Genomic DNA, 12,562 nt, shown 5'->3' on the forward strand with positions numbered 1-12,562 from the left:
TTATTACTGCAATAATAGCACAGAATATCGGACTCCACCGACACGTTTATACGTGTACGTATTCTGATCATTTGCAGGCCCCTAGAACTTCTCTCTTGGCCTTCCCTCCCCGCCCTTTCCTCTCCTCTAATAGCCTTTCACAGTGCTGTTTTGTTGTTTTTAATGTTAATTATATCAGTCTTTGATGTTCAAGACAACAGATCCTGCTGAGCCACTACTCCACAAGGCAGTTGGTTTTCTTTTGAAAAAGGAAAGCTTCAATCAATAATTCTAAAGTTACTTCCAGGGCAGTGGCAGGAGTCAATAAAAACATAGCCCTAACCTTAGAGGGTGTAAATTGCTACAATCAAAAGCATAAGAGCAGGATAGCTCTGCGTCCCTTCCCAAGGGCTAGCTGATGGCTTCTCTTCATGGCTGAGTCTGTCATTCAATGCATTCATATCTATGATATTTACATACAAATCTGTGAGATGTGATCAAAATATATAGCGGATGCTTACACTTAAAAAATGATTACAGTAAAAGACACACTGCCGTATTCCCCCTCGCGTCAAATACACTCGCCCCATTGTTCTTGTGACTTTCTGAAACAGTTTTGAAGTCCTTTTTCATGAGTGTGTTTATGAGGTATCAGAAAAAATATGGTGAGTGCTGCTGCTAAGTGCCGTCCAACAGAAAGGCAGGCTTGTAAAGACATTACCGGGTGCCCTCATCCACTTTATTCATCGGATCTGGCACCCCGCAACTTCTAGCTCTTCCCCAAAGTCAAAATGATCAGGAAAGGTAAACGTTTGGAATCCCTTCAGGACATCGAGGGAGCCAGGAAGGCACAACGAAAGACACTGGTGAAAGGAGACTTCCAGAACTGCTTCAGAAAGTGGCACGAAGGATTGGATAAATGTGTTTGATGAGTATTTGAGGGGGTAAATGGCAATGTATCTTTAACTATAATACTTCTTTTAAAGTTTAGATATTCACCATAGTTTTCAATCATAGCACACACGTGTAATGTGTAAAGTATAAGTTTTATAGATGCTATATTTGTAATTTATATATGTATGTGTGTACACCTAGCACCAGGTTAAACATCATATAAAGTCTGTTGTGGTTATTAGGTTGTTGTTAATGTTACTATACAAAGCTGGGTCTGATCCCCTACACAGACACATTGGCATTCTGTTGTACCCTTCCTGCAGCTGACTCAAACTCGTCCCACGGGTGTTTGCTGAAGTAATATTATTTAATATTTCTTAGAGTGGAGATATGATTGGATTTATGACTATATAAATTGTTGCTTTAGCTTTGAATGCAGTGAAGTCTATAGCTAAATTTATTTTTCTATGTATCTTCTTAGGGGAAGAATTCCACCAAATTAGGATGTAAAAATGAATGTTAACACTGCCACAAAAAAAGTGACTACAAGAGAGTGGGGGAGGAAAGAAGGGGGGAGACTGTGTGAGGAAGATATTATAAATATATAAACAACAGGTATGGTTAATGTTTCATTTCCAGTCTGGATTGCTCCCAAAAAGATTTAAGTCCCTAGGAAGGATGATATTTCGTACTAGCTCTACTTTCTAAATGGCTAAAATGGGAAGAATAATCTCAAGAATCTAGCCTTGTCACTTTCTAGAGAAGTGGTAGATGGCATTATTGTTCCCAAGCCCTCGCTTTCTTCCTGCTATATAAGTAAGGTTGTGCAGGTACCCTCTTTGCTTGGAAATCTCGCAGTATCTCCCGCTAGCCTGGGTGGAGTGCATTTCCCATCCTGTTGTTACCATGCTTGAATGTGACTCATTTGGCCAATGGAAAGTCAGCAGACAAATTGCACGCAGAGGGTTTAAATGTGCTTGTATAATCTTGGCCTGGCTGAATGTGGTACTGACACCCACCAAGAAATGAAAAGGCTCAAGTTGTCACTCATCCCACAAGGAAGCTACACGAGAAGCAGGGCAAAGCTCAACCTACAGCCTGGAGCCACATTCAGCCAAGGGGGCCTGAATCATGGCCAGTCACAGATTTACAAGAGAAGAACAAATCTGGGCAGTTGTTAACCACTGAGATTTTAAGTTTGTTTCCCAATAAAAATGGACTGCTAATCCATAGGATCCTAGACAGTTTGTGTACATAGCTTTTTTTTCTTCTTCTTTTTTTTTTTTTTTTTTTTGGCTGTGAAATGTCAAAATGGGGAAACTTTTAAGATGTTGGGATGAAAAAAGACTATGTTCAAGAAAATACCCTTGAATCTTTTGTGTACAGTAATGTAAATATAGGATATAGTTAGTACTTTGATTTTCTGAAATGTTAGCCATTTAAAGACTCATTTCTTTTAAAATGACATGTTCAAGTGATACGTGTGCTTGGGTATATGGATGTTCTATAAAAATCACTCCAATATTTCGCAACAAGCATTTGCATATTTTAGATTAATTTAAAAAGTATATATAATATGGTGAAAGTACAATAACTAAATAATTAGTAGTGTGAGTTAGCCAATAGATCTTCTATAACAAACCTCAAAAACACCACCACATTTGAGCAATCTTAACATGATGCTAGACAAGGATCCTTTCCCTAATGTGAATTTAGGGTGTGCTTAGGGGAACTCGGAGACCTAGAGTTTACTAGAGTGAAGCTTACACCTCTTTGTGTCAGGTACTTGTGTGGAGACTGAGTCACCGAGTCTTTTGGGTGTTAGCTACTGGAGGGGGTGCTTTCTCCCTGCTCCATCTCTGGGGGTGCTTCCCACGCACGGCTGATGGAATTCATCTGGAAATGGGTGTGGAAGTGTGTGTGTGTGTGTGTGTGTGTGTGTGTGTGTGTGTGTGTGTGCGCGCGCGCATTTCAAATCACCACCCACTTTTCACAATGCCCTGCATGGCAAACTTCTTCAGTTTCAGACTTAGCAGAAGAAAAATGCTCTATTTCAACTCTTGATTAGAGGCTGTTTGACAAATAATCCATCACAAAATGAAGACAGTATGGAGTATGAAGAAGAAAAACAACGAAGGCTGCCTTACCTGGGGTGCTGATGTTAAACTGCGGGCTGTTGGGGGAGAAGCTGTTGTGTCTCTGCATGCGGCGGCTGGATCGCTTTCCAGGCCACTGGATGGACAGGACTTCTGGCTTAGATGGGCCCTGCCTGGAACAGAGAGAGTGGTGAACCTCAGCATCCAACCTTTATTCCTGCCCCTGTTTTTTGAGACAGGGACTCACTTTGTAGTTCAGGCTGGCCCTGAACTCATTAGGTAGCCCAGGCTGGCCTTGAACTCATGGCAATCCTCCTGCCTCTGCCTCCCAAGTGCCGGCATTACAGTTGTGAGCCACCATGCCTGGCTTATTCTTGTCTCTTTAGGCATCAGGCACAAAGATTTCTAGGAATCGAAAACGTCTGAGAAGTACTGCTTGCAACATGCCCAAGAGACCCAGGGTAATTTGATTCTATTATATGTGAAAAAAGAGAATTCCGGGCCTTCCTTATTCTACAAATTAGAAGTCTAAGTAAAAATTTTGTCTTGAAATTTAAGAAAAAATTCTTTCCTTCATTAGCTATACCACAAATGGAAGAAATATTTGTGTATATGTCATTGTTTTTCGCTTAATTCATTTTTAACTTATTTTTTTTGATCAAAGCTATACATCCACAGATTTTAAAAAGTCAAATGATTCCATGAATCTCATTTGAACAAAAAGCAACCCTCTTCCTATGCCCAGATCACGTGTAAGTGTTAGACTTTTGATACTCATTATAATGGTTTCTTGGTCTGTTCTACCAAGCTGTAAACTCATGTACTATTTCTGAAAATTTTTCTTGAATCATTCTTTTGATAGTTTATCTCCTTTGTTATTTTTCTGGAAATTCTATTTTACAAATATTAGGCATCCTGGGTTGTCCCTCTAATTTTCTTATTAATTCTTCACTGTTTTTTATTGCTTTGTATGTTTTTACACTGAAATCTTTCTCAGAGAATTTTGTTTTTTCCATTATAATTTCCAAGCGTTCTTTTGTGTCCTCTGAATAGTCTTGCTTAACAGCATCTTGTCCTTAGTCCACAAATATAGTATGTTCTCTTAGCTTTTTAAAGTATTGACGCTTTTCTCTGAAAAATTTCTTCTGCTGTTTGGATTAGTTCTGTTTCTTCTGTTTATTTTCTTTCATTTGTTATTTTGGGTCCCACCCCACTCCCATACCCCCCATTTCAGAGTGAAGAGATACAAGACTAACTGAGACCTCCCGGGGGCTAGTAGGATTGCCAACTCACAGCCTCTACCATGGGCTGGGTGGGCTGGATCTATTGAGAGCCCTGATATCAGGCACCATCCAGCTCATCTTCTCTCTTGGACCTCCTAGCTGGAGGATATGGAGCTGTCAAAGATCTGAAAGCAGAGCATGCAAAGGGGGTTTCCGGCCTACCGTTCAGTATGGAGATCTTCAAATAATGCCTTATTTTTTAGCATTGTTCTCAGCTCCCCATTTATGGCAGGTTGATTTTTTTTTTTTGATACCAGGGATCGAACTCGGGTCCTTGCACTTTCAAGGCAGGCGGCGGAACCACTGAGCTAAATCACCGGCTCAGGTTGATGTTTTCTTCCTTTTTCCAGAGAGTACTCCACTCCACTACGGTTCTTTGGATTGGGAAGGAAAGTCACGTACTCGATTGAACTTTGAGCATTCCACATCATTCTCTCTGTCCCGTTGCCATCATTCTTGCATGGGACAGCTGATTCCTGAGCTTTTCTAAGATTCTGTGATACCAACTGCTTTGCATCTTGGTTCTTATACTACCTGATTAAGTTTCAGCTTCCCCAGACTTCTAAGCTTATTTCCACTACACTCATCTTCCTTCTAGGTTTCAAGGAGTTCCTGCTCTTTTGGATCTTCTGTCCTTCTGTGAGTCAGTGCTTCCTTTTTTTTCCCATAGAGATTTAATTTCATTTTTGAAAGGTTTATGGAGGGAGAAAAGTAAATCATATATATTTCATTTCCAATCTTTAAATACCTCTATGGATTTTCCTATGTCATAAAACAGCCAGCTGTCTAGCAGCATCGGCGGTTACAGGTGTTGGTGATTAGAGCAACAGGTGTTGGTGATATTTCTCTATGTTCAAGCTCCAGGAATGTCAGCTGTGTCAAGTTTTACAATCACTTGTTGCCGAAATTAAAGCCCTCCTTACAAGGTGCTATAGACAACTATCAAAAAGAGAAAAATAACGTTTAAGTCTAGAAGGAATCATTCATATCCCTGGATATAGAAGAACCTTGGAAAATGGACCAAATATGCAGATTCCATCATAAAATGAAAATCCACATATAACTAAACCATGCTCCCAGAAATCTAGTTGTTTGAGGAAGAGAGGTTTATGTAAGAAGACCAGGGTCCTCTGGAGGGAAACTTCAGTTCCACATCATGATTATTCTTGCCATTGGCTATTAGGTAATTCCAACTGATATGGGATTAAAGTAGCTCCCATTTAGTCAGTTTGCCAGGGCGGACACAGAAGTTGTTACAGAATGCCATTTGAAAATCTCACCTTGGTGATATCCTAGACGTATGCAACTCTTCTCTCTGAAATTGCCGTTTCCACATGAATAAACTTCAGACATTTTGCCCAACCAAGCATTTCTAACTCATTACTGCAGGATGAATGAAAAACTGTGATTCTGCCCTGGGGCTGATAGGCGGAATGTCTGACTTGTCTAAATTTGCTGTGTATGAGTCTATGTATCCCTAGGATTCACAAATATTAAATCCCAAAGTAATGTCTACACTGAAGGGGAAACAAATTACTAGAGCTGTGGGAATTTTAATGAAACTTACAGGTTTCGACTCTTGACTGTCCTCCAGTCTTCTTCTATAATATAAATGCCTAAAGAGGGTTTTTTTGTATACACTGATTTGATTTGTCTCAAAGAGGCTGCTCTCCTGTTCCTCCAATCATTGTTAGTCCAGTTTTCCTTAAACCTTTGTTTCATTATATTGTTCTTCTGTTTACAACTACCAATAGCAACCTATGATAGAATTTAGTGTGAATGTATATTCCTAACTTTTAAGGTCTTCCTAAACCCCACATGCCAATTAGATTGGTCTCTGTCCAGGTCCTCACCCACTTCCCCTCGGGAGGGAAGGTTCTCTTTACCTACATTACCTTTCATTCATTTAGTTTCACATAATTAAAATGAAATTGTGCCAAGTAGCGAGAAATAATGCAAAGTCCCTGTATCAAGAAACTCAGTCTACTGGGGAAGCTGAATAATTCATTGGCAGAGATAGGCATGTATGAACAATATGCAATGAAATGCCTGGTGATGAAGTAGGAGAGTGAAAATCTATTTCAAGAGCAGCAAAGTCTTCCCAGAGAAAGTACTGCTCAGAGGCCAAAGCAGGAGTCAACCAGCTAAGTTATGGATAAGGTGGGCTGGGTGAGAGGATGAGATGATCCCTTCATAGAGAACAGCATAAGGCTGTTTGAATTCATCTAAAAGATCCAGTTCAAGTCTTATCTCTCCACAACACTCTATCACTGGTCTCTTGATTGATACCATGGCTCATCTTGCTGTCGATTCTTCACAGGTGCAGTCCATGGTGCTCTCCTTGCTTTGGTTTTTGTGCCAAAGGGGGTGTGGCCGTGGGAAAAGCGACCAAGTGCCATAAGGTTGGGATAACTCGTGCACTTCTGTCTGGTTCACCAGAGACTTCACACTGCATGTTTTGGACACAATGTACAGTGGTACCCTTTTTCCTAATTGCTTGTTGATTGCCTCCAGGAAGGAGAATTATAGATTTGGGCATCTCTGGATGCTTTCATTAATACCTTACAGTAATACTCTCCACACAGACCTCGGACTTGGCAATAGTGTGTATTATTTCAAGTAGTGTTTGAACTAGAAATCTAGATGTAAAAGATTTTCCTCATGCTTTCTACTTTTTCTTAAATCTATATTTTTATATTCCTTCTCATCCAACACAGCTGCTATGCAGCTGTTGGCAGCAATCATGAGTTTAAGGCTGGTCTGTGGCCTAACACAAAGAACTGTTGTTCATTAAACATTCACTGTACGGTGCTGAATGAACAGTATAAGTTTGCAGGAGAAAACTATAGAAAAAAAAAAAAAAAAAAAGCAAGGGGGAAATGGAGCTCAGAAGGTTTTTCAAAGCCCTTCTCAGGTGGCAAATGATTGAATCTAAGAAAGGAAAATGCATTGTATTTCCAGAAAAATCTAAACAAAAGAGCTATCATTTTCTCATCAGGAACACAAGATCAATTTCATACTGCTTCAAGACATTCAGTTATCTTCTGCTCCAAGCTGAGGAGTTGGGTTGTTGCTTTTTAAAAGCTGTTGCACTTTGTCATTTAATATGGAATCACCTGACAGTGAAAATGGAAAGTCTGTAATGTGAGGAATGGTGCACAGATTCACTGAAGGGTGGCTCCTGGTGTTCATTAGCTACACAAACTCTTTAGATTTTTTACTTAGAAGCTTTTTGTTCGAACCTGGTGGTAATTACTCTTTTTGACAGTGGAAAGATATGGTTCAAAACTCCACTATTTTTAGGCATGTCCTAGTAATTCCTCTGATTTGTTTAGAAAAACTGGACCTACAATAGTAACCCATTAGCCTGTTCAAAAAACTTAATTGTGTATTTATTCCTACTTTATGATAAAAATTAGATAAAGGCACATCTATCTGTTTAAAGTAACATGGCCAAAATATGTCATAAAAGCAAGAATTTTGCCAAACTCTTCTTTAACTTGCAGAGTATGAAGAATGACAACTCAAGAATGCACTAACTGTTCTTAGAATTACTTTGATGTCTACTTTACACATTTCCAATATAGGCGTCTCTTTACTATTAGTGCACTTATATAGATATTATAGTATTACCTTTTCTTCTCAATGATACTTAATGGTAACTTCAAATTTTGAGATTGTTCCCCTCTTTCACTTTTTACATTTCTTTAAATAATCAGGCTTACTAAATTTTAAAATCTCCCCAGAATATCCATGTTCACTTATTCTGTAAGAACTTTTCTCATCATTTCCACATTTTCAAGTTAGATTCATCTGCAAGAAAAGCTCAAATGTCATAGGAAAATTTCATGAGATAGACTTTTATCCCTGTAATGATTTTAAATCCTTTATTCTACTGAAATCCATTCACAATTTGATTTCCTTACTATATTATATTTATAATGCTGAACATAGCAAAGTAGATTTTTGCCCATATCTTATGTAATAGAATTTCTCTTCTTTAAGGATTAGCACACATATTAAATGTATATTAATATTTCTTTTAAATGCTTCTCTGCCTACTAAAGTCTCAGTTAAAAATTACTGAGTAAATGAAGGATACTAAAAGATGAATAAAAAAATTTTTGAGGCAAATAACAAGGCAAGTAGCCAGTAGACGTCCTTGATACTCCATTTAAATCCATTCATTTTCATTTTTAATTTTCATTAGTACAGTGATCCTCATCTAGTTTTCCGCAAAACTAAAATCACTAAAGAGACATCAATGAAAATGTTTAGTTGCCTTTCTTGACGAGTTTGCTCCTCAGTAGTTTCCATGGCGCACTCCAGGGAATTCTGGAGAGACTGCAGCTGATTTAATGTTTCCTTTAATAAAAATCGGGTGACAAACTGTTCCAAATTGGAAGCTTCCTGGTAGTCCTAAGGATGACAAATAAGTGCAATTAGAAGTACAGTAGGGAAAAATAACCAGATATCAGTTTCCCCCAATGTGTCCTTTAATCTCGGACAAGTTCTCGAAAGGACACAGGAAAGAAGAGAAAAAATGTGTTGGCTCTGGAGTCTGTATCAGGTTCTACCAGAAGCTGAGTAAAGGGGCTGCGGAAACTTACTATTCTTGCCTCATGATTAGGAAATAGGAGAAAATCCAGCAATACCATGGAATAGACATCTGTGGAAAAGTAAAACATCTGCGGAGCAATAGAGTTGAAGTATGACTAACTCAGGTTTTGTTCTGTCTCATTTAAATGATGACCATGCCATCATACACTTTCTCTAGTACCAGCATCATGTAGTCACGTCTCAGCAATTGGCTTAATTTCCTCTTGATGTCTTTATTATTCTTGATCCATATTATGCTGAAGCCAGAGGAAACTATGTATCATTATTTCAAAATTCAGAAAATGTTAGGCTTGTAATATTCCAACAATTTACTTAATTTGTTCATGTCCCTCGCTGAGTAACTACTTGAGGTTCATTTGTAGCTAACTTCCAGCATAACATTTTAGCCAAAGAAGCACCATTTGTTCCTCCAGCTCCAGGTCTGCGTAAAGATCACTGAAGAGTTGACAGCTGTACTTGTAGAGCTCATCTAGGTAGGTGGCTTAGCTCTAAGTGGTAGAATCTGGAATACTACAGTTCTCAGGAAGAAGCAAGAAAGAAAACTAGGCCAGCAAGACGGCCACGTCAACAGGACCACTGTGAGGTCATAGGACCAGCCAACGAAATCTGATATTCTAGTTTTTGATAGGAACAGTGTGCTCAAGTTCAGTGAAGGACTGATTTGACTCCATCCCTAAACAAAATGATCTGTGTATGTGTGTGTGCTGCTGAAAGTCAAACTGAAAGGAATGATGGTGAGAACACAAGGTGACGAGTCAGTGTGCCACAGAATCCTAAGACACGTTTGTAAACCTAGGCAAACAAGACTTAGTTATTTAATCTCTCTGTACCTCAACTTCCCCACTTATAAATCAAGCTAATATTCCAATATAAGACTATTCTGTATATCTATTAACAGTAAATTACAATATATTGAACTGTGACTTCCTGTTATAAATTCCTTTGGAATTTTTCTGTTAGCACAACAACATAATATAATAGAAAACTGTATTTCTTTCCTAATCTAAAGTAGCAAAAGGTTTCACTCATCAGTCTTTTTTTAGCATAATCTCTACAGGTGAACAAAACAGGAGATTTTTCTTACCATATATTATTATATGTATTATTTTAAAATAAAAAATTATAATGTCTTTAAACTCTTAGAAAGCCATCATACAACAAAACGTGTCCAAGACAATCAAAGATTTTATGAGTTAAATCAATTTAAAAATACACAAAATATATAGTTTAATCTCATACCTTGCTATTTATTGGCAATAAAAATTTAAAACATAATTTGCTGGACACAGGGTCTCACCATGTAGTTCAGAAAGGCCTTGAAATCACTATATAGCCCAGAGATCCTCCTGCCTCAGCCTGCCTAGTTCTGGGATTACAGGGAGTGCCGCTGCACCCAACTAAAACATCACTTTTAAATTTGTGTTTTTTAAAAAATTAAGGCAAATTTCTTCTGAGATGCAAAGAGAATGTTTAATAGAAAAAATTTGTTTGTTTTATTTTATAGTTGTTTCCATTTTGTCAATCCATATTTTTAAAATTTATTAAAACAAAGACAAAGGACAATACACAGTCAGAGATTATGCCAACTACTTCTGAATCTCAGTGTACACTATGAGTAATCTAAAGCAAATGATACATTTTATTTTTATAGACATCATTGAAAAGCGAAGGAAGCATACGTTTACTGAGCAATGAAGCATAGTGTTGGCCCCTTTATTTTCACTGAAATGTTAAATATTTGCCACGTCATGTCAGAACTATAGAACGTGTGTACATTTTCTAGTTAGCTGATTCAAATACTCCAGTCATTGCAATTAGATTTTGGCTTCTCAGACACCAAGGTCCTGCCTTCTATTTCTATATCCTTCATTGTGTCTCCAGTAGATACTCATTCACTTCCTGATTGTTTCACAGATAAACTATTACCCTAAGAATTTATTTCATTGCTCTTGTTGCTCTTACACACAAAGATTTTGACAGCTAAAATTAGATATGAAGGGAAAGTTAAAATTAAGTCAACGGGCTGCTTTCTTGTTGCTTCCTATGGCGAATCAGGAAGTTTCAATGATGGTGATGTTTCCTCCTCACTGGGATGAGATTTTGCTATCCCCGCCAGCCACCCTTCAGATAACATTATGAAATGTCACAACCCAGTCGGTTAGCATATTGGGCAGAAATCTTGCTGCCTTGACACTGAGGGGGCACTTAGGTGGGGAAACTGCTTTGAGAGATGAAGTTTTTTGTCAGCTATGAAGGTTTGATATTCTGTGGTACCCACAGGAAATAAGGAGAGGATTTATTTCCTGATATTCCTACTCACCCTTCTGGTTCTGTTCTTGCACCTTCGCTGCGCACAGCCTTTCCTTGCCTGGAACCAACCCACCTCCTCACAGCACCAGGCACGGTTCCCTTCCTTCTGTGTAATCCTGTAACGCCTTTTCCCTCCCCAGGGGATAGGAGTGTCGCTTTATATTGCAATCTGTTGTTTACTGTTTTTCTGCCCCATTTTAGTTCAGCTCTTCATGGGTAAAGATTATGTCTTGTTCATCTGTGCCTCCAGAATGCTCAGAATGAAGACTGGCTCACAGCAGCTGCCCCATAAATGCTTAAAGAGTGTGTGAGGAATATGTGAAGGACTCTGTGGAGAGAAGGGCACCCAAAGGAAAGTCTGAGCCCTGCGCACTGCACTTCCTGCTCACCAAGCCCCACTGCCTCGGGCTGTATTGCACCCTTGTGTGTAAATGCTGCAGCCCAGCTTGCTTGGCCACATGGGCTCTGCAAGAAAGGGAAATACAGCTCCGCTCTTTACAGACTGTCTTTATTTCATTTTCTGGACCATTGGTTAGTTTGCTTCTTCCCTTCTCTTATTCTGGATCCCAAGCTTTGGGCCTGCAGCCCTAGGTGGCACAAATCCAATCTTGCTTCCCTTCTCTCAGATATACAGCAGATGTTCCTTTGGAAGTCAGTGGCAAAAGAAGCAGATGGAAAATTAAACAGACAACAAGCTGGAAAATGTCAAAGCCTGGCCCTTTTTATTCCTAACAAATGTGTTGGTTGTGAAGGTACAAAAAGAGATCTTTGCATTCCTCACTCCCCAGAAGATTGATATGCTGGTGTAAGGCACGTGTCTTTTGTGCAAAACACAGAATTTGAAAGACTGGCAGAAAGAACCACTGATCTAATAATGCACAAAACAATAAATGTGTAGATGATACTGAATATCCAGATTCTGCCTCTTCATTTCAGATAGTTTTGTCTGTCATACTCATTAGAGAGATTATGAGCAAATACAAGCTAATGCTATATTTTTATCCCAATAACACTCATTCAAATTATTGAGAAATGTCAATTACATGAATCCTTAGGTGGAAACCATTAACAAAATAACATTAATGCTTCCATTTTTGCCTTTGGAAAGCCTGGAATGTAAACATTTCAGTTGTATTTTGTTTTGTGGCACTAGAACAGGGTTAGCATTCATCCAAGTAAAAATCCTAGCATTGAGAGCATTGTATGTCAAAAATCGAGTTTCTTAGGGACTGCATATGCATCTTAATTGTCAGATCATTTCTCAGTAAGCAAGCTATGCCCATCTGGTTGATGGAAGAGAGGAGATCTTAGTTATTAACCCACTATGAATCATCTGAGTTAATTAGGAAAATCAGAGCATGAGACTGCCTTGTTTGTATT

The 12,562-nt window shown here is 38.7% G+C and overlaps 1 protein-coding gene across 1 annotated transcript in view; it reads right to left on the minus strand.

Annotated features, from left to right (window-relative positions):
- Positions 1–12,562, minus strand: part of Necab1 (N-terminal EF-hand calcium binding protein 1) — a 156,197-nt gene that overhangs the window by 31,356 nt on the left and 112,279 nt on the right. The window contains exons 6-7 of the mRNA XM_010611999.3: positions 8,535–8,671; positions 3,021–3,142 (exon numbers count right to left, since the gene is read on the minus strand). Of these exons, the coding sequence (XP_010610301.1) occupies positions 3,021–3,142; positions 8,535–8,671 (259 nt within the window). The remainder of the gene's footprint in view (positions 1–3,020; positions 3,143–8,534; positions 8,672–12,562) is intronic.

The sequence above is a fragment of the Fukomys damarensis genome, unplaced genomic scaffold (genome assembly GCF_012274545.1).
Source record: "Fukomys damarensis isolate Sample0158 unplaced genomic scaffold, DMR_v1.0_HiC HiC_scaffold_5, whole genome shotgun sequence".
In the NCBI taxonomy this organism is placed as follows: Eukaryota; Metazoa; Chordata; class Mammalia; order Rodentia; family Bathyergidae; genus Fukomys; species Fukomys damarensis.